General features: G+C 40.0%; 2 protein-coding genes across 5 annotated transcripts in view; one reads left to right on the top strand and one right to left on the bottom strand.

Moving 5' to 3' along the window:
- LOC119079828 (protein ECT2) overlaps positions 1–14,559 on the bottom strand; it is a 62,748-nt gene that overhangs the window by 2,845 nt on the left and 45,344 nt on the right. For 2 of the 4 annotated variants that reach the window (XM_037187892.1, XM_037187893.1), the window contains 9 exons: positions 13,154–14,125; positions 5,978–6,109; positions 5,594–5,908; positions 2,853–2,983; positions 2,526–2,791; positions 2,302–2,462; positions 1,820–2,227; positions 1,647–1,754; positions 109–252 (listed from right to left, as the gene is read on the bottom strand). In XM_037187892.1, the coding sequence (XP_037043787.1) occupies positions 109–252; positions 1,647–1,754; positions 1,820–2,227; positions 2,302–2,462; positions 2,526–2,791; positions 2,853–2,983; positions 5,594–5,908; positions 5,978–6,109; positions 13,154–14,125 (2,637 nt within the window). The remainder of the gene's footprint in view (positions 1–108; positions 253–1,646; positions 1,755–1,819; positions 2,228–2,301; positions 2,463–2,525; positions 2,792–2,852; positions 2,984–5,593; positions 5,909–5,977; positions 6,110–13,153; positions 14,126–14,559) is intronic. The other 2 variants (XM_037187894.1, XM_037187895.1) reach the window with 2 other exon arrangements.
- On the top strand, positions 4,012–5,543 carry LOC119079830 (ketimine reductase mu-crystallin). Its single transcript, XM_037187896.1, has 4 exons — positions 4,012–4,412; positions 4,481–4,806; positions 4,868–5,129; positions 5,193–5,543. Exons 1-4 carry the CDS (start codon positions 4,199–4,201, stop codon positions 5,474–5,476), a joined length of 1,086 nt encoding a protein of 361 aa, XP_037043791.1. The 5' UTR covers positions 4,012–4,198; the 3' UTR covers positions 5,477–5,543.

Here is a 14,559-nt window from a genome sequence, read left to right on the forward strand (position 1 = left end):
CGAAGAGAATAAATGATAAATGGATGGCTGATTTCGTTAGTATGTGCGGTGTGGTTTGCAATCGCATTTCTGTTACGAACAAAATAGACTTTGGTCTTCATTGCATACGTTTATGTTTGTGCAGCTGGCCAGTTTCATTTGAGCCAATTGCGTGGCTGGTGTCAGCGAATTTGTACTTCCGAATATTGGCGACGTTGTTGCGGATCGTTTCATTTTCATCGGTGTTTTGTGGAAGGAAAATGCTCGCGTTACCTGTAAATGAAGGTGGAAAAGAGGTGAGTATGAGTCGGTTGAAGTCGGATTTTATTAACGGTAAGAATGGTAGGCGGGGGAAAGTTTAATAAAGTGTGGGTGATGCTGGAGCCCCGATAGTAACCGCAGACCAGGAAGACCAAAATCTAAGTGGAAAGATGCAGTTGAGTCGGATTGGTAAGCGTTGGCGCGAAAAGGTCCGATTGGAGAAGATTTCTGGAAGAGGCCAAAACCAATAGTAGGTTGTAGTGTCCGCCTAAGTAAGTAAGTAAGTAAGTAAGAAGGGTGATGCTGGAGCAGTAGATGTAACTCTTCAGATTACAGCAAGAACGAAGAAGGTCATTGGAGGCTGGTTTGTCGTGGCTTTGTTTGAAATTTTCAGATGTAGCTTAGCTAACAAAAGCATCAGATTATAAACTGAGAGTGGCACAAAGAGCCATGGAAAGAAGTATGCTTGGAATTACGCTCAGCATCTTTACAGTGTAGCTGCGCAGGAAATATTGCGAGAAGAACGTATGACAGCTAGACCAAAACCATCATGAACTGGAGACCGCCGACAACAAGACCTAGAGGAAGACCACCAGAGATATGGACAAATGGGATCCAGGAAATAGCAGGCTCTTAATGGCAACAAGAGGAAATGAAAACTGAAACGTTCGAAGTGGAAATAAATTTGGGAGGCCTACATCCGGCAGTAGATCCAAACAGGCTGGAAAAGAAGAAGAAGAAGCTTAGGTAATGTGTGTTATGCCCAGTAAAACTTCCGGTTATGACTTAAAAGTGCAGGCTCTTGGTAGAGTCTCAAAAACTACGTGGGGAAGAAATAGTGTTGTTCTAGAACAGATGATTGCCTAGAAAACGTACGAAGTTGCGTCATATTAACCGAATCTCATCAGCAAAGACGATGCTAGGCCTGACATATCAATCTTGAGCCAGTTAGAAGTTTGCTTGCTCAACAAACGATATGAAAAAACTATCGTAGGCATGACGGCACTGACTGGCTTCATGGCCATTCGAGCGATGCCCGAAGAGCTCTTCTTTGTATGGATCAAGGGCAATGAAGGGCTTTTTACAAATTTTCACCATACATCGACCGAAGGGCTTTTCAAGCCAAACCAGCCCATTTCAATTGATTAATTAAGTAGACCGAGAACATGTAAGTTGGGAATAGAGCCACGCGTTAAACACTAGACGAATCTTTGTCTTATGAGCGACTCATTAGGCCACGGGACTCGTTTGAGAGACCGATGTGACTGACATGCTCACAAGAATTCTGCCAAGGTTGTGGTGTAAAATCCGGAGGATCGGGAAGACGTTGGATTTTTGAAAAGACTTTGAAATGTTACGAGCTGTGGAGGAGTTCTCAGGCTCATCTTCATGACTCTAATGCTCACCTTCAATCTCGTTCTCGCATAATTGAAAGCCTTTTTCAGCGTACCCACATTGATGTCGCTAACGTCGATGCCGAGCTCATGCGATTCATAACTACGCAGAAATTGTTCCTGAAACGAAATCCGGTAAAATTGCACAAAATGCTTCACAAACAGTAATGATCCCGCAGACTCACCGCATCCGCTCGGCATGCATTCTCGGCCAATTGTTTGCACAGACTCTTCAGATAAATGATTTTCTCAATATCGTCGCATATACTGAACGAATACATTTTGTCTTTGTGTGGCAGCGCGAACGCTCTGGGACTGTCTTGCACATCGTACACCACGGCTATCGAACTCAACGGTAACAGTTTGATGTGTTTGTACGATTTCTGATGGCTGACGCGGGCCGTATTCAAACCGGTCGTGCCGAATGTGGGCGATTTGGCGCTGTTGAAGCGATGCTTTTTGATTTTGCAAATTTCCATGTAATCGGTGAACAGGAACAGCATCAATGGATCGTCACGGCCGCTGAGATTGTTTGACAGTTCGGTCACTTCACATTTCGATACGAAACGTCGATGTGACGACACTAGGTCCGGCTGTAAGCGAAAGAGAAATGGGTCAGTTAGTAAATTTGGTTCAGATTTCGGTTCTCCGTTTGAATACGACTAACTGGACAATTGTCGATGTCGTTGAAGATATCGAATAACGCCAGTCGACCCTCCGTTTTCCGTTTGTCCTCATTGATGTACGTCATCACTTCCTTGATAGCTTTCAATGCTTGCTCAAGTTCTTTGAAGTCTGGATTCGTTTTCGGAGTGTGTTTCAATATATCTGCGGTCAAAGTGCGATTAAAACCTAAGACTGCAACGCCCCACTCCAACCCCATCCACTTACCACTAATCAATAAACTTATGCTAGGTAGCCGCTGCACCGGTCGTATCATCAAATCCTGTAACGATTGGCGACCACATTCGGCTTTGGTTTGATTAATTTTCAGAAATGCATGAAACCGGGGATTCTGTGTATCACATTGCGCAAGCGTCTCTTTCATTTGTTCGAAGAAATTCACGTACGGTGGATAGGCCTTGATCAGCGCTTCTCGATGGTCCAAAATGATTTTGCCGATCAGGCACTCTTCTGACCAGCCCTCTTGCAGTTCACTGTCGAGACGCAATTGTGATTAAGCGTTCGGTTGAATCGGGTTTCAATTGATTTTCTTACCGAAATTTGTCTAGCATTTCCTTGTGAACGTCATAGATTGGAGAGAAATTGTTGAAAATTGATTTGATTTCGGATATGTTGATGAGAGCGTTCTTCGTGTCTGCCATTTCTTTCAGCGGTTCGTAGAAGAGCTGTAAATTGGAGAACAAGAATATTGATTGGGGTGCTACGCATTCGGTATTATGAGGAAATGGATCAACAACAAAGAGGACAAAGGGAAATTCATGGAAATTTCGACTCTTCACAAGACGAACTGGTGGTGAACCTGAAGACGAGATAGAATAAACCGATGTTCAAAGACTCATCATTCGACATTTTCTAAACGATTGTAATGCAACGGCAGCGTAGATTCGACGCGAATTTGATTTCCCTCCTTTTGTTGTTATTGTATCCCTCGTTAAGGGAGTCTTAAGATGTCCACGCCATCTATGCCGTTTACCTCTCCGTTAGTTAACAATAGAAGCTCCTCCCACTTCACATTGTTCAAAAGTAAACTGAGAGCTAAACGGAGTAAGAGCGATTACAGGGAGTCGCCCAGTTATCCTGTCTTATCGTATCCCTCGTTTGTAACTGAATCGACGAAAATTTTGACTCACGAACTGGTCAGGGACTATCTTTCAATTCTAAAATGGTCGAGGACCTACTAGTCTCAGTGGAATTTAAGCATGAGTGTCTCTTGACAGTTGAAGAAGCTCAAGGTGCAAAAAGTCGTGATTCTTGAGCAGTCGTCAGAGTCGCAAAGTCGAGACCTTTTAACACTGAAAGTTTCTTTGGAAAATCTCTGGAATTTTCCGCAATATAATTCCACTGCGAAGGGCAAAAGGGCACGAACACGCACATGTGTATCTTGCATCGGCATTGCATCGTATATCGAATGAATTTAGTCAAAATGATCTCTCGGTAGAGAAACATGTAACTGAACTTATGTAATCAATCAACGAGCAAAGAAATTGAACATGCCGTAAAACAGGTTTATTCAGACATGCAGCTCCATAGCGGCATCACCAATTTAAGAGCAAAGAAAAACGAATGGAAGAACCGGTTGATCAGAAATGAGAACGACATAGTGAGAGAAGTTTAATCAGCTGTGGAGTGGATGTGGTTAAATTTACAAACAAATTTTGCGGCAGAATTGTAATCACAAAAAACATTATTTTGCTGCCGTATAAATAGACCGAAAACTCTGCAATCGATTCTAGTTTCGAACGTACTCATCGTCGCATTGCGTCGTTATCGGTAAAGCAAACCAATTACTTTATACTCTCGCTTTCGACACACTTTATCATCACATAATCAAGTGTCAGTGAGAGATAGGAACAGCAACAGAGTTTGTTGATTGAATTGAAATGTTCGCAAATATATTCCATACGGAAATTCAACAACGAGACAGTCAACCATTGTACATCAGCGAGAACGAAGTGAAGAAACTGTTGTCATGGCCACTAATATTCGAGGCCTGCGAACAGGCTATACGTTCGGTCAGCAGAAGTGAATCAAGCGAAAATCAACCATCCGCTATTCAACCCGCTCGACAACGTATCAATATGAACAATGATACTGGTCAGAATGCGCGACAGCACACCGTGTTTACGACAGATACAATAACCATTGTCTGTTGTTCGTTGTAGTTGCTGTCTTCTCAATGTTGGGCGTAATAAACAACTACCAGCTCCCATCAGTTGGAGGAAGTAAGACGTTCAACACAATCGGTCATAAGATGGTGACTTCCTTCCCGAAGAATGAACAGTTGGAGCCTCCTCTTCCTAACATTTTGGCGTCGATTTTCCTGTTCGACACTGAAACCGGTAGACTTCGAAGCATTGTCGAGGGCACTGAAATAACAACTTGGCGAACTGCTGCATGTTCCCTGGTCGCGACCAAATATCTTTACTTCAATCGAATTGATGATCCGACCACGACTTCGGTGTTGACCATCGTCGGTTGTGGTGTTCAGGTAAGGAATTTTTTCCATTTAAATTTTCACCTCGATCACCGGTCAGTAATGCGATCTTTAGGGAAGAATTCATGCAATCGGAATGTGTAACACGTTCAACATATCAACCGTTCATCTATGGAACCGAACGAAAGCTAAGGCCACGATTTTGGCAGCTGAACTGGAAGGCGTCAAATCAACGTTTTTGAACAAAAATTTGAAAATATTTGTACACGATGCTGTTGATGAATGGGTTGCCGAGTCGGATATCATAGTCACCGCAACCAGTGCCAGGACCCCATTCTTATCTGCAAATATTTTGAAGCCTAACGTCCACATCAATGGTACTTAAATCAGAGAAACATTTCACCCTGCTGTGCCTCCCTGATCATTCGATTCAATTTCAGCGGTTGGAGCTGGTATCAATCATCATTCGGAACTTGACGGCAGCGTTTATGGAATGAGCAAAATTTATGTCGATAGCTGGGCGGGTGCTCAGTCTGAATTGAAAACCCTAAATTACCCAATCGAAGGTGAGGTTGGTGAGGTCATTAACAGCGTCAAGCAAACACCCACTCAAAAATGGACAATTTTCCAATCGCTCGGAATGGCTGTAGAAGATGCTGCAGTTGCACAGCTAATAGTGGAACTCTACGAAAAAGGAAAGAGGACAGAGCAAACGGTTGGATGAAGTGACGATTTGACCAATGTAATTGTAACCGGTTCATTGATCGAAAGTGACAAATAAAACTCCAGAAGCAGAAACCCGTGGTATTCGTTTCAGTAAATAGGAAAGTATGGTACTCACGGTTGTGATGGTATTCAATATGTCCACATAATTGGACTCCGTGCCGAACAGATCCATGAAATGATTGTAACGCATCGTCTTCTTCTTCGGCTCGGTAGAAATGTCCAATTCTTTGATGTCATTTTTCACGTTCGGGCTGGCCGTATAGTCCAACAGACTACCGGACAGCAAACCAACATCTGATACAGACGATCGTCGTTTCAACAATCCGCGTGGAGTTGAATCGGCCGGTGTTAGATGCAGGAGTTTCCGTTTCCGATTGGGCAGTGAGTCCCGGCGATCCGTCTTCGATACGTTGCATATTCTCTCCAGGTACTGAAACGAATGGATTTTTAGTCTATCTCTCTCTCCGCCTATAAAATTACTGCAGTTGGAAGCACTTACATTCTCGAACAGATGATCCTTTTCGTCTGCATAACCATTTTGAATGGTGTACCAAAACCAGTCCGATTTAACGATAACAGTTTCCGAATTTTTCGGTTCCGGTTTCGATTGTGTGGCACGGTCGTCAACGACCTAAATTAAGAGAAAAAAAAACAAACAAACGTCAGACACCATAAATCGATCAATTCGCTCTCGTCAACAAAATAACTATTTCAAACGACAAAATGATTCTTTTCTGGCTGAAACGACTGTACATACTTTCCGGCAAATTGCACAAAATCTTAGCACATAAAAATCGGCAAAAAGAATGAACTTCATGGTCCATTTGTCAAAACAAAACGAAACAGAGTAATTAACCCCCATCAACTGTTAAACATTTTTGAATTCCGTCCATGAATGCGTTTTTGACATATTTATGAGGGATGCAAATGTGTAGGTGAGAGACAGGTGGTTGTTTAAATTGGGAAATGGACTAGATTTTGCGACAATGTGGGTGGAATTTGGAATTTCCCAATTTTTTGTTCCATCACTCGGTATTCGAATAAGAAGCGCAACATTGTCGATTGAATGATAAATAAGGGAAAGGGATAATTATTAGGGTGGGTCGTATTTTCATTTTGTTTTTATTTTAAAAGGCCTGGCCCCAGGCTGTACTCAGAATTGACCAAGGAATCCGAAACAACAAAATTTTTTTTTTTAAATTCATTTTTCTCTTGCCTCTAGGCTGATTTTTGATTTTTGGGGTAGTAGCATGAAATTGCACACAATGTTGACAGATATCTCGGGCAGTTGGGAACAGAAGACATTGCTGCTAACTGTAGTGAATAGCCGAGGAGTCCAGCTATGAAATACCATAAGAACGTTGTTGTTCTTCGCCTTCACTCGGGCAGGGTAACTCTGTCAGTGTTCGAGACTAAAACTTTTCGACAAAAAATTTCAACTTTATTTACAAATAAAATCGACAAATCATGACATAACACGTCGTGTGAGGTATGTCTGAACAGGTAATCTCATAGAGAATCCATTGCAGAGACGTTTTTTGAAAACAAGTTGAAAAAGCTAACAGGAGCTTTGTTTTTGAAGCCCAAAGTTGGCAATTTTTTGTTAGAATGAAAAAGTTAAATGAACAAAAAAGGTTCTAATCTGGTGAAATTGATAGTTTTATACCTATTCACCCTAAATAACAATTTTCTGAGCAAATAAACGTAAATTCGTCGATTTTTGTTCATTTGACTTTTTCATTCTACCAAAAAATTGCCAACTTTTGGCTTCAAAAACAAAGCTCCTGTGAGTTTTTTCAACTTGTAATCATAAAACTTCTCTGCAATGGATTCTCTATGAGATTACCTGTTCAGACATACCTCACACGATGCATTATGTCGTCATTTCCGATTTTGTTTGCAAATACAGTTGAAATTTTTCGTTGAAAAGTCTTAGTTGGGAACACTGACAGAGTTACCCTGCCCGAGTGAAGGCGAAGAACAACAATGTTCTTATGGTATTTCATAGCTGGACTCCTCAGCTATTCACTACAGTTAGCAGCAATGTCTTCTGTTCCCAACTGCCCGAGATATCTGTGAACATTGTGTGCAATTTCATGCTACTACCCCAAAAATCAAAAATCAGCCTAGAGGCAAGGAAAAAATGAATTAAAAAAAAATTGCTGTTTCGGATTCATTGGTCAATTCTGAGTACAGCCTGGGGCCAGGCCTTTTAAAATAAAAACAAAATGAAAATACGACCCACCCTAATAATTATTAGCGTCGTTCAAACTAGACCCGATACAGTCAGAGGCAGTGAAATTTCAGCATGAATTTGCTTCAGCTATTTTTCAGCTTTGCCACACAACCATTCAAAACTCTGTTTATACCGTTTTATACCACTACCACACGCGTTCATGTAGCAGCTTCAACAATATAAACAAGTATGAACAGTTTTGATTGCATGTGTTGATTAGTTGAAAAACAGCTCAAGCAAATTCATGCTGAAATTTCACTGCCTCTGACTGTATTCTAAAAATTAATTTCATTCGACGTGGTTGGGTTAGTTCAACAAAATTATTTCTAAAAAAAATGTCAAAAAATTGTTGAATTTTGATGACCCAAAGCCGTTTACGTTCTACAAGGTAAGTGTTGATGAGACTGATTTTTCTATGAACGCATGACTTTGAGAATTTGAAGGTTTTTTTTTATTAGGATGGTGATGACCATTTCAATTTTAATATGTAAGTGATGGTAGAGTTTTACTAATTTCTACGCCTACACCCATAAATTCCTCAGATTCGCTATCCCAGTCAAAGAATCATTTTATTTTTTCTACAAATTTAAACTTGAATTTGTAAAGATGCTTCGACCAGATTACGTGAGAAAGTATCTAATTTTTGTGGTTCAATCGCTGCGTTTATATATTGTGAGTTATTCGTAGCACAATTTTTTTTTTCTCGAAACATAGTCACCAAACATCGCTCCCTGAAAATTTTGCGAGAGCGATGGATCCTATTGACTATCCTAATACAGATTTTCTCAATGGATATTGAATAAGTTCGAATGAAAATGAGAAAATCTGTATACATTTACGGAGTTTTACAAACATTTTAACAGACACGTTCGGGCAGTATGTACTGACTGACGGACTGAGGTAAAAAAGAGACCGAAACAATTGTCGTTCTTGAAAGGAGTGAATGACTACAGAGTATATAACTGACTAAAGCTTATGCAAATCCACAAGTTTCGCGTGAATTCGAGTGCAGCCCAAGTTCATCACCGTGTAGCACTTCCAATTTTAATAGAATTTTTTCCCTTGTTGAACATTCCTGGCCTTTATATTCACCACATTCCTCAAATTCTATAGAAATCGTTAGTGCTACACCAAATAAACTCGGAACTCGTATTTTTGTGACCTGCTGAACAGTGAACATTTGCTTTAACTTCATTGTTTAAATATACGTTTTGATGACTGAGAAACAATTACTCGCTCAGTGTGAGCTTTTTTTATATGCCTTTAAGGGTATTCTACTTTCAAAAAAGTTCCTCAACTCCTGTGGAGGTGGTCGTCAGCCATATCGGTCGTAAAGGAGCCACTGGAAGTTCGCCGATATATTTATTTCTACCCAATTGTTCGTCTCTTTATACCTCAGATGAATTTTAAACCAATAAGACCCTATTTAGTCCAGCCCCTGTGTCAGGAAAAATGGCTCCGTTTGCCAAAAATGTCAGGAAAAAGTCGATTTTCGAAAAAGAAAATTTGTTCCACAATTTATCATTCCGAATAATGTACGATAACTGAAAAGCTCGTGAAACGTAGAGCGAGCGGATTAACACAAGGGACCCGACTAATTAACCCTGACAGTTTATTCATTTGTCCTTCTAATGTCACCTCACACACCTTGTTCATTTCGTGTACCTGGAAAAATGTCCATAATGGACGCTTCTAGCGCTCAATACCTTCGGAAGGCTGTTTTTTCTTCAATATTTTCTTAATTTTTTCGTAACAAATATCCATTGAGAAAAACGTAGATACAACGGATATCGTGACGTAATAGTCTACATCCAAAAAGGATTGAGAATGGAAAATATGAAATTCTTGGAGAACGAAATGTGTTGGATAGATCAGCGTAGTTACTGATGTGTGGCAAACAATATTCATGCGAGCCTGTGAGCTAGTAATGACGTGAATATTGTTGGCATTAGTGGTTAACGTTAAATGTGGCACATAAACATCTGAAATGACTTCATTTTTGCTCGTCTCGTTGGTCGAGTTGGATAGGCGCTGGATTTATAAACCAGAGGTTGCTAGTTCAAGCCCAGCTGTGGACATTATGAGCAAAAATGCTTTCACTTCAGATTTTGATGTCTAGTATGTTTCACTTAATAAAAATTAAAGTTTGTTTGGTTTTACACCAGAGTTCACAGGAGCTCATAATTCTCGTACTTGTAGATAAAGGAACTTTGTTTCACTGGAATGTTCGGGAAGTGAACCAATCTTTTAGACCTCAGTAAGTGAGGGATTCTTCTGAAAAACAGCAAACCGAATTCGGACGCATTTTCCATTGGAATTTTTTATATGTGCTCAGTAAGGTATTCGACTCCAGAGGCCAAAACCACTTCCAAAAAAAATTCTTCGAAGCTTGTGTGGCTGGTGAAAGGGGATCAAAAACCGAAAACTTACACTTCTCTTACAAAAATTTCTCCAGTTACACGAGATGCACAGGGTCGTGTGGGGTGTCATTAGAAAGGTAATTGCATGTACTTCCGGGGCAAATGGGGTCTTATTGGGTTTAAAATTCATCCACACTGAGATATGTGCAGAGTTTTCAACCGAAAAAAGGTTGAAATCTTACAATTTTCTTACAGAAATTTGTCGAGGTACACGATACGTGCATGGTCGTGTGGGGTGTCATTAGAAAGGTAGTTGCATGTACTTTCAGGGCAAATAAGGATTTGGGGATTTGAAAAGCATCTACGATGAAATGTGAGAAGTTGAAATGTTTAATCATATTGCATCGTAGATGGTAGCAAACTTCCGTAAGACTCTACTTCCCCTGAAAGTTCATGCAAATACCTTTCTAATGACACCTCACACGACTATCTACGTTTCGTGTACCTGGAGAAATTTTTGTGAGAACAGTGTAAGTTTTTCAGTCTTTTTTCGGTTGAAAACTTCAAATTCACATATCTCAGTGTGGAGAACTTTAACACCAATCAGACCCCATTTGCCCCGAAAGAACATTCAATTATCTTTTTAATGACATCCCACATGACCCTGTACGGCTCGTGCAACTGGAGAAATTTTTGTAGGAAAAGTGCATGTTTTCGGTTTATGATCACCTCACACTAGCCTCACAAGATTCGAGGATTCAGAAGAATCCCTCAGTACAATTTTTTGGCGAAGGTTGTTCTCAATATTTGTCTCGTTGAACCATTAAACCTAGGCTGAGAGAAAATAAATCTTCCATACGAATAACTCACAATCATCAGATCAGATGATATCGATTGTACCATTCACATTACAGATCACTATGAAATTACAATTTTTTTTTTTCATTTATCGTCGCACATTGACAAATTCAATCTTAAAAGTCCGCTGAAAGAATAATTTCTTCTAATAATATCTAAATCTAACATGCAAGCTTACGAACTAAAGAGAAACCACAGATCACAACCAGATTAGTGCAATTTAAATGAAATTTAAAAAAAAGAAATTCGAAAAATTTACGTGAAACCAAAAATTTTAATTGTGAGAAATGAATTTGTATTCTAAGCATAAGATGTGAGTAATGCAAATTATTTACATGGAATGGAATGGACTGGAATGCAAAAACCATAACAGTAGACTGGTTCGTTGAAACGTAAATGCCGAAAAATTTATCAAAATAATTTAAAAAAAAAAATAGTTGGAGGTGAGGTGACCAACCGATTCTTTTTAACAAAAAATTATTTCCCTTGGAATCGTAACCATTCTTCCCAAGTATTGTGCTTCGTTGTCCCGATAGATCTACATTTTCTTTCGTTTCGACGGACCAGTCTATGAACATTTTTTGCAGTCACATTTAGCTGGAAATGGAAAACAATGTGTTGGAGAAACGGCGCGACAAACAATTTAAATCGGCGGCCGAAAATTCAATGGATTGTCTTTTTCTCATGTGGAACAAATTGCAACTATTTTGGTTGGTCGTGTGCTTCTTTCAGAAGGTTAGTCAATGAATGATGTTTCTCAGCAGACGAACGACAGAAAATTGGTTATTTACGAATTGAAAAGCAAACAAAACATTAGCCTTCGGTACAATTAGCTGGAACGATAGAACGCAAAATATTTGAACTGAAAGTGAGTCGAAATCGATGCAATTCTTAGTATAGCGACCGACAGTGTCCTCATATTTGTCGCTGAAAATATCCTTCATCAATCAGGGCCTATTATTCGAATTTTTTTCGGGAATTCTTCAGAACTTTTATGAATTTTCCAGAATTTTAAGAATTGAAATTCCGAATTGTGACAACTGTCTTCATAATCAATAACTTTGGATCCAATCATATTACGAAGAGTGAGAGTTGTGTCTGCAGACGATCAAATGACAGAATGTCCTGAGCCTAATATGAAGTACGGATTGAGTAGTTGGTATTATCAATTGTTACATCGATGACTCGGGATTACTGAGCAAAGCGGTAGCCTATGAGACCTAAGGTCGTTGGTCAGAAAAATCGGCCAAGAAGTTCGGGGTGGCGTAGCCATTGTAAATTAAGGAAACAGAGGATAAATGATGGTGCTGGTGATAACAATTCGGACTAAGGAAAATCAGATCTTTGAGGACTACTCATTGGAGTGATGGGGTTTGAAAGAAAAAGTGTTGAGCTCTGTCTCTAGAACACTTTCACGTCGCCACGGATCTGTGAAATCTATGAATCAAAAGGAGCTTAGTCTAAGGTCCTTAGGTCAGCAGGTCGTGACTTTGAGGATTCTAAAGATAGGGTATCTAGTTCTATCTAACGTCGAGCCAGACGTTTAAGTATATGATTTGCCTGCGAGGTCTAGGAGACATACCAATTCAAGTGCATCGCTTGCTGGATATTGAGAGGTAAGAGACGGAGTCCATAAGCCTTAATGCGTAGCAACTATGTTGTTTTTGCTACCTAGCTCAACTAGCTAGAAAATGGAGCGTTGGCTCGCCAGACCTGTGTTTCAAGATCACTAGTTGATCATCCCACACTGATAAATCTATCTTAGTCTGGGGTTTTGCTCAGCATTGCTGTTGTCGAATCCATGATGAATTTTAGTTAACCTTTCAGAAACGAGAAAGTATTACGATAACAATCAACGAATCTATTACTTCGCTTGGTTAAAGTAACGTGTCGTGTTTGAAACAATTTTTTATTTTTATTTTGATTGATTTAACTTAACAGCTGACGTCCCGTTTCTGCAAGGTTTTCTTGGAATGAAAAAGTCTGTGGTGAGCTAAAAAGGTCAAGTTTATTGAAGGACAAAATTATTAAATTCGGAAGAATTGAGCGGACTTTCGTATGACCAATATTTTGTTCGAATTGTTCAACAGTTAACTTACAAATTTCCCGAAAATAATTTCCCATTAGTTCGTCTAATGCTAAATCGAGTTTAAACTGCTCGGACATCATTCATTAACCGGAAAACAATTAAATTAGCAAAGATAAATAAGGTTAACTGTACCACATTTGGCTCAGAAGCGACACAAATCGAACTATCCGGCTCATTAGTCGTACTGTGTAGACATGCTTTCCGTACCGGCGTAGTTGCAATTGTACTTTTGTTAATGACGGTGAAAATGCTTACTGAATTGGTTTGTTGTTCATTTTCCGTGACTCTTTGGGACATAGGAACGGTGGACGGTGTTGGGAGCCGAGGAGTTTTAAAATCGACTACATCGGCGACATGCTTGTCCGGTGTACGCTCGACAAAGCTCGACTTTATTTTACTGAACAATTTCGTCGATTTCGGTGTTTTTACGGAATCTTTGCCGACACCTTTCATCATGCTTCGCAACGCGCGCATCGGTCTGTCTTTGACGTAAGACTTAATTGAGTCATTACACACGCTGTCCACAGACGTGATGGAATTAAGCGAAGCATTCGGATCAACTGAATTTCGACGCGATCGTAACTTCGTTATCGGATTACCCACAAAGCTCAGTCGTCGCTTCAGCGTTTGCGTTATCGATCCTGTCCGACGAAGTTTCGATTTTCTCGATGAACTAAACGATGGGGCCATTGAGTCAATGGAAATATTATCAAAACTGTCGCGCTTTCGTTTAAGCCCGTCGCGTTGCTCACTTTCATTCGAATTCTCTTCTTCGATATTGTCCAACCCATCGCCGAACAAAGAGGTGGCATCATCTGGCTTACATTTCAATATCGGCGACAAGTCGTTCGGATCGATAAATTCATTCGTTTCATTCAAATGTAACACAATGCCATCCGGTGCAGGTGAATTATGTACAATTTTCGGATGTGTCGCTGCATTGGAATTTTCGCAAATATTTTCATGTTCGACGGGTGCCTCCGGATCTTCTTCAGTAAGCACTTCGGTGGCAATGTTCTTGAATGGGGAATGTGATGGATTGGTGGGGGTTAAGGGTAATGGTGATTGATTTTCGGAAAAATGATCGGCAGTGTTCGAAATAATCTGAAATTTTTTTGGCTTTAGTTTTTTATTGATGATCATGACAACATTGATTAGAGCTGTTCAATCGTTAACTGTCTTCACAAAATTAGCCCAGTTTCATGTTCATTTCATAGGTCTATCATTTATCAGAGAAGTCAGTGTCGGAGCTCAATTAAACGCTGATCACAATGCTATTGAAAAGTATCGACCAGTTACAGCACCATACATGTGCTATGGTTAGAGAACAATTATAGGAGAGAATTACCATAGCTAATATTACCTTGTCAAATATTTACCCTCAACACACACCAAACCAGTACTAGACTGGCTACCCAAAGGTTGTTTGAACGAGAGAGCTTAGAGGATACATTTAACTGTCATTTGTTATCGGTAACGACATCAGCAATAAGCGACGACATCTAACTAATTCGATCTTATGTATCAAATAACATATT

Source organism: Bradysia coprophila, unplaced genomic scaffold, assembly GCF_014529535.1.
Source record: "Bradysia coprophila strain Holo2 unplaced genomic scaffold, BU_Bcop_v1 contig_339, whole genome shotgun sequence".
NCBI classification, from domain to species: Eukaryota; Metazoa; Arthropoda; class Insecta; order Diptera; family Sciaridae; genus Bradysia; species Bradysia coprophila.